Below are 17,711 nucleotides of genomic sequence, written 5' to 3' on the forward strand. Positions count from 1 at the left end.
TTTTAAATCGGAAAATGCAAAGTAGGAAAACTTTTTTTATTCGTCTCCGAAATGGACATAGTACGTTGTCTGGATAACACTGTATGGCTTAAAGCAGGGGTCTCTAAATCTGGTTCTGCAGATCCCCACTCCAGTTAGTTATAGAGGTCACCCCCAACTCACATTTTTTAAAGATAAAAAAACACTTCAATTGAAGAGTATTCTGGCTTTTGGTCTAAATGAATTCTACTACACCAGATCATCCATTTAATTAATCACAGGCAAATTGCTACCTATAAACGAGTTACTAATAAAACTGCTGGTCTGGGAGTTAGAGGAGTTAGAGACCCCTGGTGTAAAGAGTAAGCCTTGATAGGGGAGCTACAAGGCACATGGAAAGTTCTACAAAGCTGACGATTTTGACAAGAACAGTGAACAGAATGCTACTTTGCTCTCAAAAGCTGAGATAAGACCATTATCAAGCTGCCACTGCAATCTCAATCACATCAAAAACAATACCAGAACCACCAAACTCCTCAAGGACTTAGCAGCTCAACATAAGAGACGGAACTCAAACCTACTGGGTTATCATCTGCCACTCATTCACATGTGAAAACAGGTGTTGTGACACCTAAAACATGCAAAAGACACTCGCATGCTTTCTTGACAAACTACCATACATACGTGCTTTTTCATTATTAAACATGACTATCACTCAGAAAGAAAAGAATCAGGGAATTAGGTTTACTGTACTTTTATTTACATTATTCTAATGTAGCAGCTTAAATTTACAGCTTAAACTTAAGTTTAAAGTTACAAAACAGCACAAATCACACGTATTTTACACGCATAAAGGTGATGACCGCCTGAAATAAACCAAAATAATTTTCACACCTTACAAAAATGTGTTGATGAGTATGCATATTTCCTGCTGTTTTACATTCAAACTGTTTCACTTGAATGTAAAATGAAACTTGCACAAGATTACAAGTATTAATTTATGCATCTTACCAATAACCAAAACTACAGATGTGTAAAACACATCTTAGAAGAAAAAGTGTATTTATGTGGTCAAAAACCAAGGACACCTTTACACCCATGTTATAAATATACAATATACTGAGACAAAAACTAGGGACTTTAGATCTGTTTAGTATAAGAACATACCGTCAATATCCATTTTCATTTCTCAATTCAGGTATAAATTAAAAGTCCAAATTTATTGTGAATTGACAATTCACTGCACATTATATTTTTCAAATAAAACAGCCAGAAAACTCTCCTCTGCATTTCAGCAGGGTCATTTAAAAGTCCATTGAGCTGTGCGCCAGGTAATCTTTACGGCCAATGTTAGTGACTTGTTTGGTCTGCATGGCCTCCAGTTTGGGACAATCGGTGATACGATGACCCAAACCACCGCAGAAGGTACAGCCTCTCTCCCCTGAAGAAGACAAAAACACAACTGATAAGAAAACTGGCAGAGAGACTCAAAATAATAACATTCAAATTCAGTGCTAGATAAACTTTAAACTGCAAGTTCTCGTTCAATCAGAAATCTGCTAGGCAAATATTACTTCTGTTTCTGTGGAGCTCTATCATTCGTTTAAGAAAGGGTCTTTCTGGTGAAAGGAAAAGCACACAAAAGATTGACAAACCAAACTGACATTCTTAAATCTTTCTTTGGAAATTGTTTTTACTCAAACAGCCTTATTGTTTTCATTGAAACCTGAATGGAAACAATGAACCTTGAATTATGTTGTAGGTTACAGGCTTTTATAATCACTAATTGACCACAAACATTCACAGAAAGTGGTTAATTATAAAAAAGTTGAAAAAATAATGTTTTCTTATAATACTTGAACATTCACTTGATCAGTTTACTTATTTACAGTCTAATTTATGGCATCAACAGTGAACAGTTCATCGTTACTCACTTAATGAGTACAATCTTTAATTACTAATTTTAATCTAATCAAAAAAATAATACTGAACTTACAAATTAACATCTTTCAATTTTAGTGCAGTTTTAACCTTGCTGTTTGGTGGTTAGTTCAATGGTTTTCATATTCGTAATAGAAATTCTTTATTTAAAATAGTTATGCAATATGAACTTTTGAGTTAGATATTATTCTAAAACCTTAAAAGCAATAATCCACAATCTTGATGTCCTCCACTCTTTTTGAAGTTGAAAAAATTCATACATCTCCTCTCACTCTTAGCACATGGACAGTTAGAGGAAGTGTAGACATTAAGGTGGTTTCAATTTGTGATTGAGCTACTTTGCCACAACTCCGAAAATAGAAATCTTATAACCTCATATCTGTTTGCAAAAGGACAGTCTTTCCATTACACCCAGTAGCGTGAAGTCACAGATAGTCAATTACAAATTGAGAACATTTTAAGGGGGACTTCAACATCAACCTAACCAGTCCTCTGAAAGTCTATTAGCTTCTGCTATTCATTTTCTATGACAGTCATTATAATATAAGTCATTTAGTACTGCATTAGTGTCAAATCATTGTTTCGGCAAAAGCCGAAATAAAAGTAAATTAACTTAAATATCATATTTCAATCTGGGTAAACTGTTGTAGATTGTTGTTTTAATATATTCACTTTGATTATTTTTAATTGGGGACAAAAATGGGAAACTTCTAGACAATGAAAGGGAAATGGCCCATGTACTAAACGAAATAATTCCACAATATGCCACAGCCAGTGGAAGTATTAAGTTCTGTATTATACATTAGGATATTTAATTGTAGTAGCATAGGAGAGGCAAAATACTTTGGGTACTAGAAGCACTCAAATTAATAAAATCCCCGGGCCTTGTGGTATGTTACCAATTGCGCGCAAGGAAATGAGATGTTATTCAGAAGCTATAGACTCACCTCTTCCAATAGTTCCATAACAAAGGGGTAATACCCTGGGACTGAAGAATTATAACCATTCGAGAAATGTTCATTCACCCATTCATAAAAAGGGTGAGAAAAATGAATCACGTAACTATAGGCCAACAAGTCTGACAAGTTAATAATTTAAGAGGAATTTTCCAATCGCAAGAGGTAAGCATTCAGGGAAACACTAGTGTTTGGACTGAAAACTAATGACTAGTCAAATTGGGAGGATCTAGTTAGTGGAGCACCACAGGGTTCTACACTAAGACCAGTGCTCTCCCTAATTTACATCAATGATCTAGATTCTGGTATAGTTAGGAGACTTGTCATGATGATGCTAAATTTGGAGGATCAGAAAACACAGTAGAGGCATCTAATAAAATTCTTAAGAGATTTAGATAAAATTCAAGACTGGGCAAACACCAGACAGATCAAGTTTAATGTAGACTTTTAATGGTTAGGACGCCAGTCTACCGCAGGGCACCCACAAACACACACTGCAGGTCCAATTCTCCCAGAAGCAAATTAACCTACCAGCATGTCTTTGGACTTCGGGAAATAACAGCAGCACTTGGAGGGAACTCACAAGAACATGCAAACTCTATGCAGATAGCTCCATAGGAATTGAACCCAGAGCCCAATGAACCATGCTGCCCCAAACAGGCTCCACTCATTTGTAAAATATCTTACATGTTAGTGGGGCCAGCAGGGGGTGCTCACCCTGTGGGCTATGTGGGTCCTAATTCCCCAGTATAATGATGGGGACACCATACTATTTTGTATAAAGGCACCATTTATAACAAGTTGTCAATTACACCAAGATCAATGGATTGTGTTTGTACTGAAGCACATACAAGACTCAGAGAACTGGATACTATGACCAGTAACACGCGTCTCACCTCCAATATCCAGCATGGTCTCGTCTCCCGTCTGCAGCACCTGTAGCACAGGTGGAACCTTCTGCTTCGCCTCGATCAGCAGGGCCTTCAGGTCCATTAGCACCGACTCATCTAAGGAAAGGAGACAAGTAAAGGGAGGGGCATCGTTTTTCAGCTCTACAAGGAGATACGCAAAGAGCACAGGAGTTTGATTACCTCTAGATCGCATATATAGTCAGAAAAACAAATAAGATCACTTTGACAAGGTCTAAGCTCCTCTCACGGGGTGGCTAAAAACAAAAACGCTGATCTGCCAGACTATCTGTTTTCCAGTCCTTTCACAGGGTGGCCATGTTTAAACACAGGGAAATAACAATAACAATGCAGAGGCTGACAAAGAAACCCTCCCAGCTGTTTTTGCTCTGTCATGTGGGTGCTGGAAGCTGGAGGGTTGAGTGGTCAGTATACATGTTTAAATGTTAAACATGTAAATGTTGTAAATGCAGTGGAAATTATGTTACTGTGTTGATCACGGGGTCATGTCTGTGTTCTGTTGCCTTCGTGACATTTGAGAAAGTAATATTTTAAGAAAAGACTGTCAAGTCTGTCAAAGTACAAAAGCTTTTACTAGAGCACCAGATGGAGGAAAAAGCGACATCGTCATCAATGTCATCTTACCACAGGATTTGTTGATGAAAGTGGTAGCAATTCCAGTCTTCCCAGATCGGCCTGTACGACCTATTCTGTGCACTGGACACCCGCAGAAAGACAAACAAATGACACGCTTTAGCCGTACGATCTCAGCTACAATTCTGCAACCTTCAAAAATAATGTACTTCATGGAAAATTCTCCAGTGGTTTAGAGAATGGTTCAAGTATTCTAGATCACCATCCGTTAATCCTCCGAGACAAGTTCACGCAGTGCTGTCTGCTACCGGGGTCTCACCGTAATTCTCAATCTCCTCGGGCATGTCATAGTTCACCACGTGTTGGATGGCTGGGAAATCCAGACCCTTGGAAGCAACATCAGTGGCCACCAGCACATCCTTCTTCCCCTCCTTGAAGGCTTCAATAGCCTTGGTCCTTTCTTCCTGGTCTAAGAGCACAAACATCTTTGTTGACATATCTCTTCTGAAATTCAATTCGCAGCGCTCTCAGCTTCTGTGCCAAGTGAGGTTTTAGTTTGATAAGCACATAGCCTTCACTTTCAATACGATATAAGGGTTATCACCTTCCTCTTGCTCTTTAACCTCAAAATGAAACATACTATGACAGACGGCACCACTGCCTTCCTGCACTTTACTTTGTGCTCATGGTTTCGAGGGTCACTGCAGACATCACTTCATGTTCACAGAACCATCTGTGCTATGAAAAGCCTTACAAAGCAACTTATTTAATTTCTACCGCTGGTCTGTCAATATGGCACACAAGCCTGTACCACATTTTATGTAGTACTTTACATACCTTTAATTGTACCGAACCTGCGCACAGGAAGAGCTCAAATTTTAAGCAATAACAGTCTCAGACATGCATAAGCAACATGCACTAAAGCAGGTGTCCTCAAGTAGTATAAGAGACTATTTTTGGGTTCCCCCCTTAAAAAGAGGTATAATTCATGCTAGTGGGTCTGCTCTGACAGTTTTAAGAGTGTGGCTGCTGACCTGCAGTTCTGCTTTTAGTATTTTACTTGGTTTTTTTTTACAGTGAATTCATCATCATTCTGTGCTGGGTTAACCATGTTTACCACAGGTTAAACGTAGGCGATTCTGGTAGATTGCAATTTACCTACACGAAAAAAGCTCAACTCACTGGGGGACAAAAACAACACTGCTGAATAGCAAATTATGCCCACAGGAAAGCATGAAAAATACTGAAACACGAAAGACAGGACTGATTAAAAAATTAAACAACGGGACATTTATTTTTTAAAATTTTGTCACGCAGCAGACATTTAATGCGTTTTCCTTGTCTTTGGAGCTGCTGGAGTTCTTTGAGACAGAGAATAAAAGATGCATTTTTTTGCATTGGTTTTGCTCCAGTAAACCGAGAGTAGTGGACCATGTATAAAAACCAGTAAAGACTCTAAAGCAAAACAAAAAGGGTTTATTTAGCTTAATCTCACTAGCATATTTCAATTGAGCAACGTCTAGATGTTTTGTAGTAGCAGCTGAGCCATTCAGTAGTTTGGAACACTGAAAATGACCCGTTAATCAGGTGATTTATGAACTTTTCAGGTGTTTCAGAATCTTCACTATCTTCTACATTACCAAAGTTTCTAGACCAGGATTTAAGAGGTTAAATATGCAAGTCGCTACAAAACAATTTACACATTAACCTAAATATTTACAGATTTACAAATTTTTCATAGTCCATATTTCGGTTTTACTCATGCTCTGCCCCTTATTACCACAGATAAGAGCTTACTAGTAACACACTTCTAAGAAAATTTAGCAATTTGATTTTCCATTTAAATTAGAGGAGCCTATTTAGAGTAGTTCTTGAAAAGAGGTCCTCCAGACATAAAAAAGGAAAATCCTTGCACAACTATGAACAGTGAAATTAGTCACTGAAACAGCTTTGCACTGAGAAAACAAATAATGCAACATTCATTAATTCCACTAGAGGTCAGAATTCAAGTATACTGCACAAGAGCAATACAAGACAGTGAATTGTTACTTGTAAAGTATATTGGAGTGTGTAACATTACATTGAAATCTTTAACACTTCTATGATCTGCATACTCTCTTAATCTCCGAGCATAGTGTTTGAGGCAAGCCTCCGGAAAAATTCTTCACATGAAGAATTTTAACAAAAATATGCTACTGTGGAGAAAACTGGGTGCTATTCATTGAACAAGGAATAACAGCAGGTTGTCTGATCAGAAGGCCTTTTCCACATCATCAATGACCAGTACCAAAAACAGCTCATAGACTGCAAATGGAGGCAAGGGAATAGAATCCAGTAATTAACAGGGTGGCTCAGCTGGCACCTCCTTGAAACAAGACTGGAACAGGTTTAAATCATCATGAAGAACATCATGAAACCCCACCAATGCCACCTTTTCCTTGCTTTAAGAGACGTCACTGTGCAAACTGATACACTGATCTACTGCAGTCAGATCCTAGCAGTAGCCAAGGCTAAAATCTACCTTTTCCTCCATGGATAGCCACTGCTTCCACACCCTTGAGCAAGAGGTACTCGTGGATGGCATCCACATCGGCCTTCTTCTCAGCGAATATGAGAACCTGCAATGTAGAGATGGAAAGAAGAGAAAAAAATATTTTTATGTACTGAGGTGCATTAGGCCATTTCTTTATGGGACATAACCAAACTGCAGTCATATCACCAGGAAGAAATGTCTACACAAAGTGTCAATAAGAAGGTACACAGTGTCAATGAGCCTATACAATTGCACCTTTGCAAGCAAACATTAAAAAAACACATTGTGTAGTGCGCTCACATAATCTCACATAATGGAAAAATAACTTAATTATGACTGTTACAGATCTCAATAACAAGGATCACAACCATCATCAATATCATAATCCCAATCATAACTATAACTCACATACCGGCGGTGAAGTTTTCTGTAAGCATTCCAGTAGGTAGACCATTTTAGCTTCCTCCTTCACATACTCCACTTCCTACAGAAGAGTGAATGAATCAAAACGACATAGAACAGGACTATCAACATCTTTTTCTATTGCATATAAATGATGTAAGAAATGCAATTATTATTTTTTTACATTGCCGGAGTTTTATTTGGGCAGAAACATAAAACAGAGAATTAAATACCAGGACTGGCACGAGATGATGGCAGCATTCGCTGACCTGCCCCAGTGTCTCTCTCACCTGTATAACATCCAAGCTTGCGGCTCCAGCACGGCCAACATTAATGGTGATGGGCTTCACCAATGCGCTTTTGGCAAAGTTCTGGATTTTCTTGGGCATAGTGGCACTGAACAACAGAGTCTGCCGCTGGCCCTAAAAAGACAAACAGATCTGTATTTGAAACAATGTAATATGGGGCAATGGTGATATAAGGACTAAACTCATTTACCAGGATCACAAAAATAAACAGCTTTAATATGATTAATATGAGGCACTAAACATGTATGTCGTCAAAGCTGACAAACAACAAAGAAATTTAAACAGTTTTATTTTGGCAAGAACCGAAACAATATGCAAGAGGGGTTTAATTATTTAATTAATGATCCTTCAGATGAACATTCAGGGATGTGTGCAAACTGCACTTGTTAAGTTATGCCTAAGAACACATTATGAACTGTGCCCGCATCAGTCATATATTTTTGTGATCTCGACCCCTCCTGCTTTTCCACAGACGGGGTCAGAAGGAGGGCTTCACACTTAACACAGCTGGCACTTTCAAAACTGAACTGCCCTCTAATCCACGAGCAGGAAAGTCAGGCAAATGCACACAAGACGAGCTCCATGGCAACAGTGTGAAATAGGGGAAGCAAACTTTGCTGCTGTCAGAGCTGCACACAACTTGCAGGCTTCTGTTGAAATCTATTATGCAATTTTCACTGCATAATGGGGGGGGGGGGGGGAGAAGTTGATTTTTTTTTCTGACATGTTTCATGTCTCTCTTTGCCAAGATTGGAAAAAGTATAAAAAGGGGATCTGAATCCAGGTTTCGGTGTCCCTTTGCTTTGTCTGTTTGCGATTTGGGAGGGCCCGGGCATTGGTCTTGAAATCTTCCACTGTCCGCGAGAAACGTTATCTCCTGCATCTTTTCACATTGCAACCCCCACAGTGTCAGCAGCTTGGCTTCAGATGGAGTACTGATACAGCTCTCACTGATAGCAAAGCAGGCTCAAAGGTGTCTGCAAAACCGCAGGCATTGCTGCTGCCTGGTAAACTAAGAATGACTGCCAACAAACCCCACCAACCCAAGAGGGCTCGAACAACTGTGTTCTAACATTTGGGGAATCCTGTTCGGGTCTGAACCAGAGATCTCTATGTTACAGCAGCCTGTCTGTGCTCCATGACAAGCCAGCTCCCTGGAGAAAGCCCCTTCTACACCTTCATCCCTGTTGCGCAATCTAAAAATCATGAAGATCAACATTTCTAACCCTGTTAGCGTCATGACTTGCAGCCACACCCCTTACAACAGAATTAACACAAGTCATGATCACCCTCAATTTGTCTAAGCATTTCTGGTGGGCAAAAAGTTTTAAAACCATGTCTTAAATTAGACAAATTATGTTTTTAGGATCCCTCTGAGGCCACCTTTTATCGCTCTGAGGGCTGCAGGCTGCCCAGTAATATTCCAGCACATTTTACAGTTTTAGTTTATTTCACCTTGAAATAGGAGAAGATGGTCCTGATGTCCTCCTCAAAGCCCATGTCAATCATTCTGTCTGCCTCGTCCAGGGCCAGGTAGCGGCAGATATCCAGGCTTACCATCTTCTTCTGCAGTAGGTCCATCAACCGCCCTGGGGTGGCCACCATCATGTGAACACCACTGCCAAAGAGCGCACACACAGAGTCACACACGTCCAGCACATTCTGTTCACTACAAAAAGTGAACTACGCCTTGGCTGGCAAAGCCAACTAAATTATTTCATTACCCCTAACACCAACACAGTTCTCAGTCAATCAAGATTTAATGACCATTAAAAAAAAGTGAATTTGTAACCACACCAATACCAGGCTCAACTGTGATCTATTGCACTCCAGCAGATTAAAGAGGCTGCCTTCAATATTTGAATGCTTTTACTTTGTGATCACTTACGTATGTCTAACTCTACAAGCTTTTTTAAGTAATGTCTGAATATAATAACTCTAGGTACTCCAGGAATAAGAAAAGATGAGCTGCATGTAAACAATACACCCTTAAAGTATACATCACCAAACACAGAGTAGCAGGGGACAATTTACACTTACTGCTTGACCACTTCCATCTGCTCTTTCACAGACATGCCCCCGATGCACAGGGCACAACGCAGCTGTGGGGCTCCCTCCTCCTCCAGCAGCTTGCAGTAGTACTCAATGATGCTATGGGTCTGTCTCGCCAGCTCTCTCTGGAAGGGGAAGCAATCAGACACACTGTTGCACAAATACTACCTCCCATTCACCTCAAGGTCGCCCACTTAATGTCGTGATAGCTTTCCTCAGAACCCTGCGTCACTTACATCTCAACAGTACTTTCTAAGGACACAGACGGTGGTTTGGTGGGAGACCCATGCATGCTGTTTTACCACGGCAATTATCGGAAAACAAAGCAGCATTTTTTAAAAAGGCTACACCTTTGGAATGTCATTCCAAACCATCTCTTGAGTTGAAAACAAATTAAAATGTGCAAGAATATTACTTAACGCATCTTAGGAGTAGAAGAAATCTTCCAGACTGGGTTTATTTTTAAATTATGCTCCCAAACCAATGGGCACAATTAAAATGATCACAATTAAAGGTCATCATCTAAATAGTAAGTTAGGTTCCTGCCCAAGAGAGATGACACAGAACTGCTGGCTCCCCATCCCTTTGAGAACTCACAGGGGGCTGTAAAACTTACAGAGGGGCAAATAATGAGCCCATAGGGCCCCTCCCTCTTGAAGAAGGGCAGCCTCTTCTCCTGCTCCAGGCAGAACATGATGATCGGCAGCGTGAAGACCAGGGTCTTTCCCGAGCCGGTGAAAGCGATTCCAATCATGTCTCTCCCCGACAGGCTGGAAGAGCACAGACATTAGTCACCAAACAAGGAAGCACAAGCAGACTCGGGCCTTGTATGTGAGGCCTACAAACCAAAAAAGGATTCATATCAGTTTTGGATACCAGGATCATTGTGTTATCTGTTTGCTAAATGATAATACAGTGATATTCCATTACTTTTTTTTGCAATCAAATTCAACACTCTTCCAGGCACTGAAAGAAAATGAATCTATGTATAGCACATAATAAGAAATAACCAAGTAACAATGATTATATGCAACTCTTGTAAATGTCTTTTGTCTGCGACAATAAAAAAAAAATCTAGGACAAGGCAATACCCAGGACAGCATTTTTTCCTTTTTCCAGCAGTCATATCACCCTGCAACTCACAACTGGCAACCCAATGAAGCGAAGAAGGTGTGAGTCTGGACAGTACCTGGATGGGAGACCTCCTGGGAAAAACTAAGGCTGCTGCTGGAAGAGGTGTGAGTGGGGCCAGCAGGAGGCGCTCACCCTGCAGTCTATGTGAGTCCTAAAGCCCCAGTATAGTGACAGGGAAACTTTACTGTAAAAAGGCGCTGTCCTTCGGATGAGACGTAAAACCGAGGCCTTGACTCTCTGTGTTCATTAAAAATCCCAGGGTGTTTCTCGAAAAGAGTAGGGGTGTAACCCCGGCGTCCTGGCCAAATTTCCCATGCCTCCTAATAATCCCCCTCTATGAATTGGCTTCATCACTCTGTTCTCTTCCCCACTAATAACTGATGTGTGGGGAGCGTACTGGTGCACTGTGGCTGCTGTCGCATCATCCAGGTGGGACTGCACACTGGTGGTGGTGGAGAGGATCCCCATTACCTGTAAAGCGCTTTGAGTGGAGTGTCCAGAAAAGCGCTATACAAGTGCAAGCAATTATTATTAGTAGTAGTATTATTACAAATGACTATTTACTTGCTTTTATTGTACTTGGGGAAAAAAATGCAGCCGCTCAACTAAAGCTATCTCCCATACTCCCACAAATAAACATTTTAATGGATGATCATTACCAACAAATATCAAAGTGTCCTTATGTGCACATCAAACTAAATCACAGGCTCTCCTTTGTGATTTCACAGAAAACTTACATAGTTGGAATCCCTTGGATTTGAATAGGTGTTGGATGAACAATTCCTTTCTTTTTCAATCCTTTTAATATTGCTGCAAAACAAAGAATGAAAGTAAGCATACTGAAACAATAGTAACATTCTACTGTATTTCAAAAGTGGAGAACAGTGTGCTTTAACTAAACACCCTTTATAAAACAGTGTACACAGCGCTTAGTCTCATTTATGACAAAAAAAGCAATCCTGTACTTTAAAACTACAAAACTGAAAATGAGGTGACATGTAATTGTCTCCTCATGCAAACTATTCCAGTGTATACTGTGAGATGCGCATTACAAGCTAGGTTCTGGTATGGTCCAAACATGCATTACCAGCTAGCTGTAAAGAAAAACACCCCCAGTGAGAGCGAATCTCTTTACCTGCAGGGAACTTCATCTCCCTGAAGCTCTTGATTGGTTGTGGGATACCTTCTCCCTCGACCAGAATGTGGTACTTCTTTCTGACACGGTCATGGCGAGCTGGAGGCATGCTCAGGATGTATCTTGGGGCCTTCCAGCTAAAGATAGCACATGCCATACGGTGAGTTACTGTTCATAATTAAGACGCATTTTATCATATCTTCACAATGACAGCTCTCTTTTTTTAAGATCACTTTATAGGCCATATACAACTTCTTGCATTAGAAATTCGTCTTTTCGCATACCCCAGCTTTTTCTCCATGAGACACAGACACACAGACAGGGAGAGAAGCTGGGGGTCAGAGCGCAGGCTCAGCCATTTATACGGCGCCCCTGGAGCAGTTGGGGTTAAGGGCCTTGCTCAGGGGCCCAACGGAGTAGGATTCCTCTGCCGGCCACAGGCGCAGATCCTTAGCCACAGAGCCACCGCTCAACCTTTGAAACACTATATTGATTTCTAAGGGTTGTAAACTTAGGCATCCATTAATCTTAAAATGACCCGATGTGACAAAAATATACATAAAGTTAATGAAAACTTTGAAAACTGCTCAGGCATCTTTAATGACAAAATCATCGGTAGCTCATTTAATATCTCAATTGAAGAACAGCACCTCTTACATGGGGCATTGGTGTGTAATTTCTGCTTAAGAGGAAAGAGTGCCACCTACTGGTAAACTACACATAGCAGCAACCTAAATTTCCTCTGAGATCTTCCATCACAGCAGACAAACACTTACAGCATATGCAAATACGTCATCTTAAATATAGACCAGAGAAGAAAAAAAACAACTTAAGTCTCAATATAGTCGTCACCTGATTTTAAAGCATTTTTGGATTCATTTCACATGGTGCATTATGATATTTTGTCTACATAAAGATTAACATGTTCAAAGAGCCAAAGCACAGAAGCCTTTATGAATGTGTAACTTAATAAAAAAACATACTCACCTTGTTTTTATCGGATCATCATATGTGATGCCCTTTGCCATCTCCTTTACGGACATTAAAGCTAAGATGGAAGAAGGCAAGTACAGTTAATACATTAAGGAATTATTACAAGTATTAAAATAATAAAGTGTTCTGTATGTTATTTATCAAGTTATTAAAGTCAGAGAGAAAACAACTGAATACCAAGTTTGCATGGAAACTGATTTGCTAAATTAGCATTCCAATCCAATATAAACAAATTCAAAACAAAAGGAAAAAGGGAAGCAGCATGTATCCCAGCTCTCACCTCTCCCCTCAGCCACACTCTCCAAGATTTTTTCTTCCTCCTTCAGCTGCTTCTCCTTCGCAGACTCCTTTCGTGCTGGAGGGGGTCAAATGGGTACAGGAAGCAGTTAGTTACGTTCTGCACATGAATTCCCTTGTCCAACAACTTACATTTTACAGTGCACCTGAACTAAGCAAGTCAAGATATCGCACTCTTTACTTTACACCACACTGTTAAGCCAGTGTATACTTTGATACACAACTCCTTCTATTCCTTTCTGTCTTTGGGAGTGCACAATACCGTGCACATACTAGGTCTGGACCACATCCTGTTTGTGAGATACAGTGCCATGAAAAAGTATTTGCCCCTTTCCTGATTTCCTCTATTATTCCAGATTTTTTACACTGAATATTTTCAGGTCTTCAACCAAAATCTAATATTATATAAAGGGAACCTGAGTGAACAAATAAACAAATTTGTTTTTACTTATTTCATTTATTCAATGAACAAAGTTATACAACACCAGCTGGCACTGTGTGAAAAAGTAATTGTCCCCTAGTTAAATCAACCCAATTAATCATTTCGAGTCAGCTGACTGAACACAACCAGGCTTCATTACAGCCAGCCCTGCTCAATATAAACCTCACTTATTTTGACCCTTACCATCAGAGTCAAGTTGCCAGCACAAAGTTTCAACAAGCATATTATTCCACGATCAAAGGAAATTCCTGAAGAGATCAGAAAAAAAGTTGTTGATACTGTGTCTATCAGTCTGGAAAGGGTTACAAAGCCATTTCTAAGGCTCTGGGACTTCACTGAACCACAGTGAGAGCCATAATCTCCAAATGGAGTACATTTGGAACAGTAGTGAACCTTTCCAGGAGTGTCCGACCTGCCAAACTTTCTCCAAGGGTGCAGCGTAAAATCATCCAGGAAGTCACAAAGGATCCTAAAAAAACATCTAAAGAACTGCAGGCTTCTCTGGCCTCAGCTAAGGTCAGTGTTCATGACTCCACAATCAGAAAGAGACTAGGCAAAAATGGGCTTCATGGGAGAGTAGCAAGGTGGAAACCACTGCTATCCAAAAAGAACATAAATGCTCATCTCTCATTTTCCAAGAAGCACCTGGATGATCCCCAAGCCTTTTGGGAGAATGTTCCATGGACAGATGAGTCAAAAGTGGAACTTTTTGGATGACATGGGTCTCATTATGGCTGGCATAATGCAAACACGGCATTCCACAGTAAGAACATCATACCAACATTCAAGCATGGTGGTGGTAGTGTGATGTGGTCGGGATGTTTTGCTGCCTCAGGACCTGGACGACTTGACATAATTGAAAGAACCATGAATTCTGTTCTGTATCAGAAAATTCTTAAGGAGAATGTCTGGTCATCTGTCCGTGAGCTGAAGCTGAAGCATAGCTGGGTCATGCAGCAAGACAATGACCCAAAACACAAAAGCAAGTCCACATCAGAATGGCTGAAAAGAAGTAAAAGTTTTGGAGTGGCTTAGTCAAAGTCCAGGCCTAAACCCAATAGAGATGCTGTGGCAGGAAATGAGTAGTTCATGCTCGAAAACCTACCAATGTTTCTGAATTAAAGCAGTTCTGCAAGGAAGAGTGGGCTAAAAATCCTCTACAGCGATGTGAAAGACTGATATTGAATTACAGGAAGCATTTAGTCGCAGTCATTGCAGCTAAAGGTGGCGCAACCAGTTATTACGTGTAAGGGGGCAATTACTTTTTCACACAGGGGATATGGGTGCTGGATAACTTTGTTTATTAAATAAATGAAATAATCATAATATTAAAGAGTTATTTGTTCACTCAGATTCCCTTTATCTAACATTAGATTTTGTCTAAAGATCTGAAAACATCCAGTGTGACAAATATGCAATGATAGAGGAAATCTGGAAGGGGGCAGATATTTTTACACAGCACTGTAGTTCATCAAGGATGATCCATTTTGACCCCCCACACTAAGTAACTGACACTAGAAGGGTGGTTTGGAGTTTTAAAGTTTGTAATAGGGATATCTTCTCCGTCTATTGCTGAATATGTAAAAATGAAAGCCATACATGGAAGGATTTTGTAATCTTTGATTTCACTGGGGTTAATTGTTGAACTTTTTTCGGCATATTTTGATTCATAATACCCTAGACGCTTACTATCACTGCATGTTTAAGATAAAACCACTGAATGGCTTTTGAGCCTACCATCTAAATATTTCAACTGTAACCATTTATCCCAAAGAAACCATGCAAGGAAGGCATATCTCACAATCAAAGCAAGATGAGGTTTTTAGCAATTGACTTCACATGGAATGACCCTATAGCTAAAGCCTGTACAGGAAAGAAAAACGAAGATCTTATCTTCAAAATGCCTCATCCAGAAATGAGTCAACAGATGAGGATACTTCAGTAGTACACAAACTCAAAGAATGTGTTGAAATCAAGATATCATCAGCTAGCCCAGCTTTCGAAGAAGAGTCAAGCGCATGCTGTTTAACACCTTGCACACACATCCCACATGAATGGTTTTTCAACCAACTACAAAGCCTCTTGTGCTATGCCATGAGCCCTGCAGGCTGCAGTTGAGCATGAATACAACGAGAGAGCGGATGTGGCATTTTCCATATTGTACCCTCTGCCTTCTCCTTGAGGTGCTGGTGCTGGTCAAGCAGGCTGACATTGGAGCGTGGCCCTATAGCCTCCTCATCGTCTCTCTGCTCATTGCCACTGTCCTTCTGCTCCTCCTCAGTCAAGCCCTTCCCTCTCAGGCGTAGCAATTTCTGTAACTGAACACGCAGAGCACAGGTTAGCTGTCTCGCTCTAGAGAATATACTAAAGGATGTAAATGAGAAACATGGCTGCAGTTCATCTAGCTTGTCTGGTCGTTAGTCACTGTGCAGTGAGTTCTTGTTCTCCAAGTCAGGGGTTCTTGGCGGAGACCCACACACCTGTGACACCTGTGGGTGTTTGTTCTGGATAGGGTTACACAACTGAACTTGTCTTTAAATATTTAGTAGTATTAATTTGAACTGTTTGAAAGTTCGTAGCTCTTCAACATGTTGAAGGTTGACTTCAGTATGTAACTACAGTATGACATTTCACAAGTCAAATACAATCCCAACTCTGTTTTCTACTTCTCAGTAGAAAAACTTGCAAATATTAGGTAGCTAAGTTTATTATGAATGCAAACCAGAAGGTGTATGGGAAAGATCAAGTGATAAACTTTGGTCTCTGTTACATCAGTGGGTCATGCTGTTAAAAAAACTACACTAAGCATTAAAAGAAGAGCTATGTGGAAACTTTAACAGACTTCAAATTAATGTCTGTCAAAGGCTGCTGTATGGTGCGTACAAGACGAATCTTGGGTACTCTCCAGAAGATGAAAAAAAGGGGGTAGGGCTGATGGAATTATGAATATCCTCATATCTACCAGCCGACCAGTCCCAAACAAGGATTCCCATCCCTCAAAACATAACCAACATAACACAAAACGGTGTGCCCCACTACTTTTCCTAATCGTCACAGTCTGAACAGAAGTCATTTTTTTCTACCATTTGCTGTTTTCGCTGTTTCACTGGAACAAAAGGCACATATTCCTCCTCGTCGGAAAAATCGGAGGCCTCCTCTTCCTGGTAAACTCTCTGTGAAGAGACGAAATAAGGAAGGTTTGGCAGAGTATATCATGGCTTTTTAAAAATACGTAGTCTTCTGGTATATCTTCTTGAAAAGGTGTCTAGTTTAAATGTGCCTGTTTATCACCGCAAAGGAAGAGATCATGACTTGTGTGATTAAGCCAATTTATCCCTTAGTTATCGCACTAACATCTATCAAAATTGATGTTTGATTTGATGTCCGTTCATCAAATTTATAATCAAGTTTCATGGTATCGCCTAGTCTAACATTTCGTTTTCTGCATAACAATCTATATTCTTCAGGTAGGTAGCTGCGTCAGCATGCGTAGGCTGCAAAGGAACAAGTAAAGGTTTATTCCATGCTGAAAATAGAAAAAAAGAAACCATTTGGGCTATGGAGCCTTCTTCAGGTAGGTGTGTGTGAATCTATATATATTTGAACCACACATCATCCTAAATTAATAGTATTTTAACTTACCTTTCTCGTTCTGCTTTCCGTTTCCATTGTTTGGATCTGTATAACTATCTTCGAAATGTTATAGAAAGCGTGTTTAAACCCCCCTTCCGGATCGTAGAAGCGTTGTTCTTCTAAGAAAAAACAAACCCGCGTCCGTCGCGTTTGTCTGACGACACAGCTACGGTGGCTGACAAGGTGCAAACCTTGCCAAAGAAAAACCAGATGTAAGCCACTGAACAAGATCATTGAACGAAATCGGAGAAATGTTAAAACAATTTAAAGGGAAAAAAGTCTATATCTTAAATATTTATGTCCGAGAATGTCAAAGGAAATCGACCCTTATTTTATAGATGTTGAGAATGTTTTAATGTAAATGCACAGCTAATTCAAAAGTTACTTAATTGCTATACTGTACA

The 17,711-nt window shown here is 40.0% G+C and overlaps 1 protein-coding gene across 1 annotated transcript; it reads right to left on the reverse strand.

Annotated features, from left to right (window-relative positions):
* Positions 1–720: 720 nt before the first annotated feature.
* Positions 721–17,456, reverse strand: ddx41 (DEAD-box helicase 41). The gene is made up of 17 exons (XM_088931802.1): positions 17,317–17,456; positions 16,758–16,847; positions 15,839–15,992; positions 13,216–13,290; positions 12,930–12,990; positions 11,943–12,079; positions 11,545–11,617; positions 10,290–10,443; positions 9,662–9,798; positions 9,077–9,239; positions 7,604–7,735; positions 7,324–7,395; positions 6,900–6,996; positions 4,698–4,847; positions 4,430–4,501; positions 3,773–3,883; positions 721–1,420 (listed from the first exon to the last, which is right to left on the reverse strand). The coding sequence occupies exons 1-17, from the start codon at positions 17,341–17,343 to the stop codon at positions 1,284–1,286; spliced, it is 1,842 nt and encodes a 613-aa protein (XP_088787928.1). The 5' UTR covers positions 17,344–17,456; the 3' UTR covers positions 721–1,283.
* Between the last annotated feature and the right edge of the window lie 255 nt (positions 17,457–17,711).

This window comes from Atractosteus spatula, chromosome 14, assembly GCF_055471065.1.
Source record: "Atractosteus spatula isolate fAtrSpa1 chromosome 14, fAtrSpa1.hap1, whole genome shotgun sequence".
Lineage (NCBI taxonomy): Eukaryota > Metazoa > Chordata > Actinopteri > Semionotiformes > Lepisosteidae > Atractosteus > Atractosteus spatula.

Coding starts and splice junctions, on each gene's coding strand:
- ddx41 (XM_088931802.1), bottom strand. CDS start 17,343: ATGGAAACGGAAAGCAGAACGAGAAAG. Junction 10,444..11,544: donor ATCCAAGGGATTCCAACTAT/GTAAGTTTTCTG, acceptor GTGCTCTTCCAG/CCTGTCGGGGAGAGACATGA. Junction 1,421..3,772: donor GACCATGCTGGATATTGGAG/GTGAGACGCGTG, acceptor TGTCTTCTTCAG/GGGAGAGAGGCTGTACCTTC.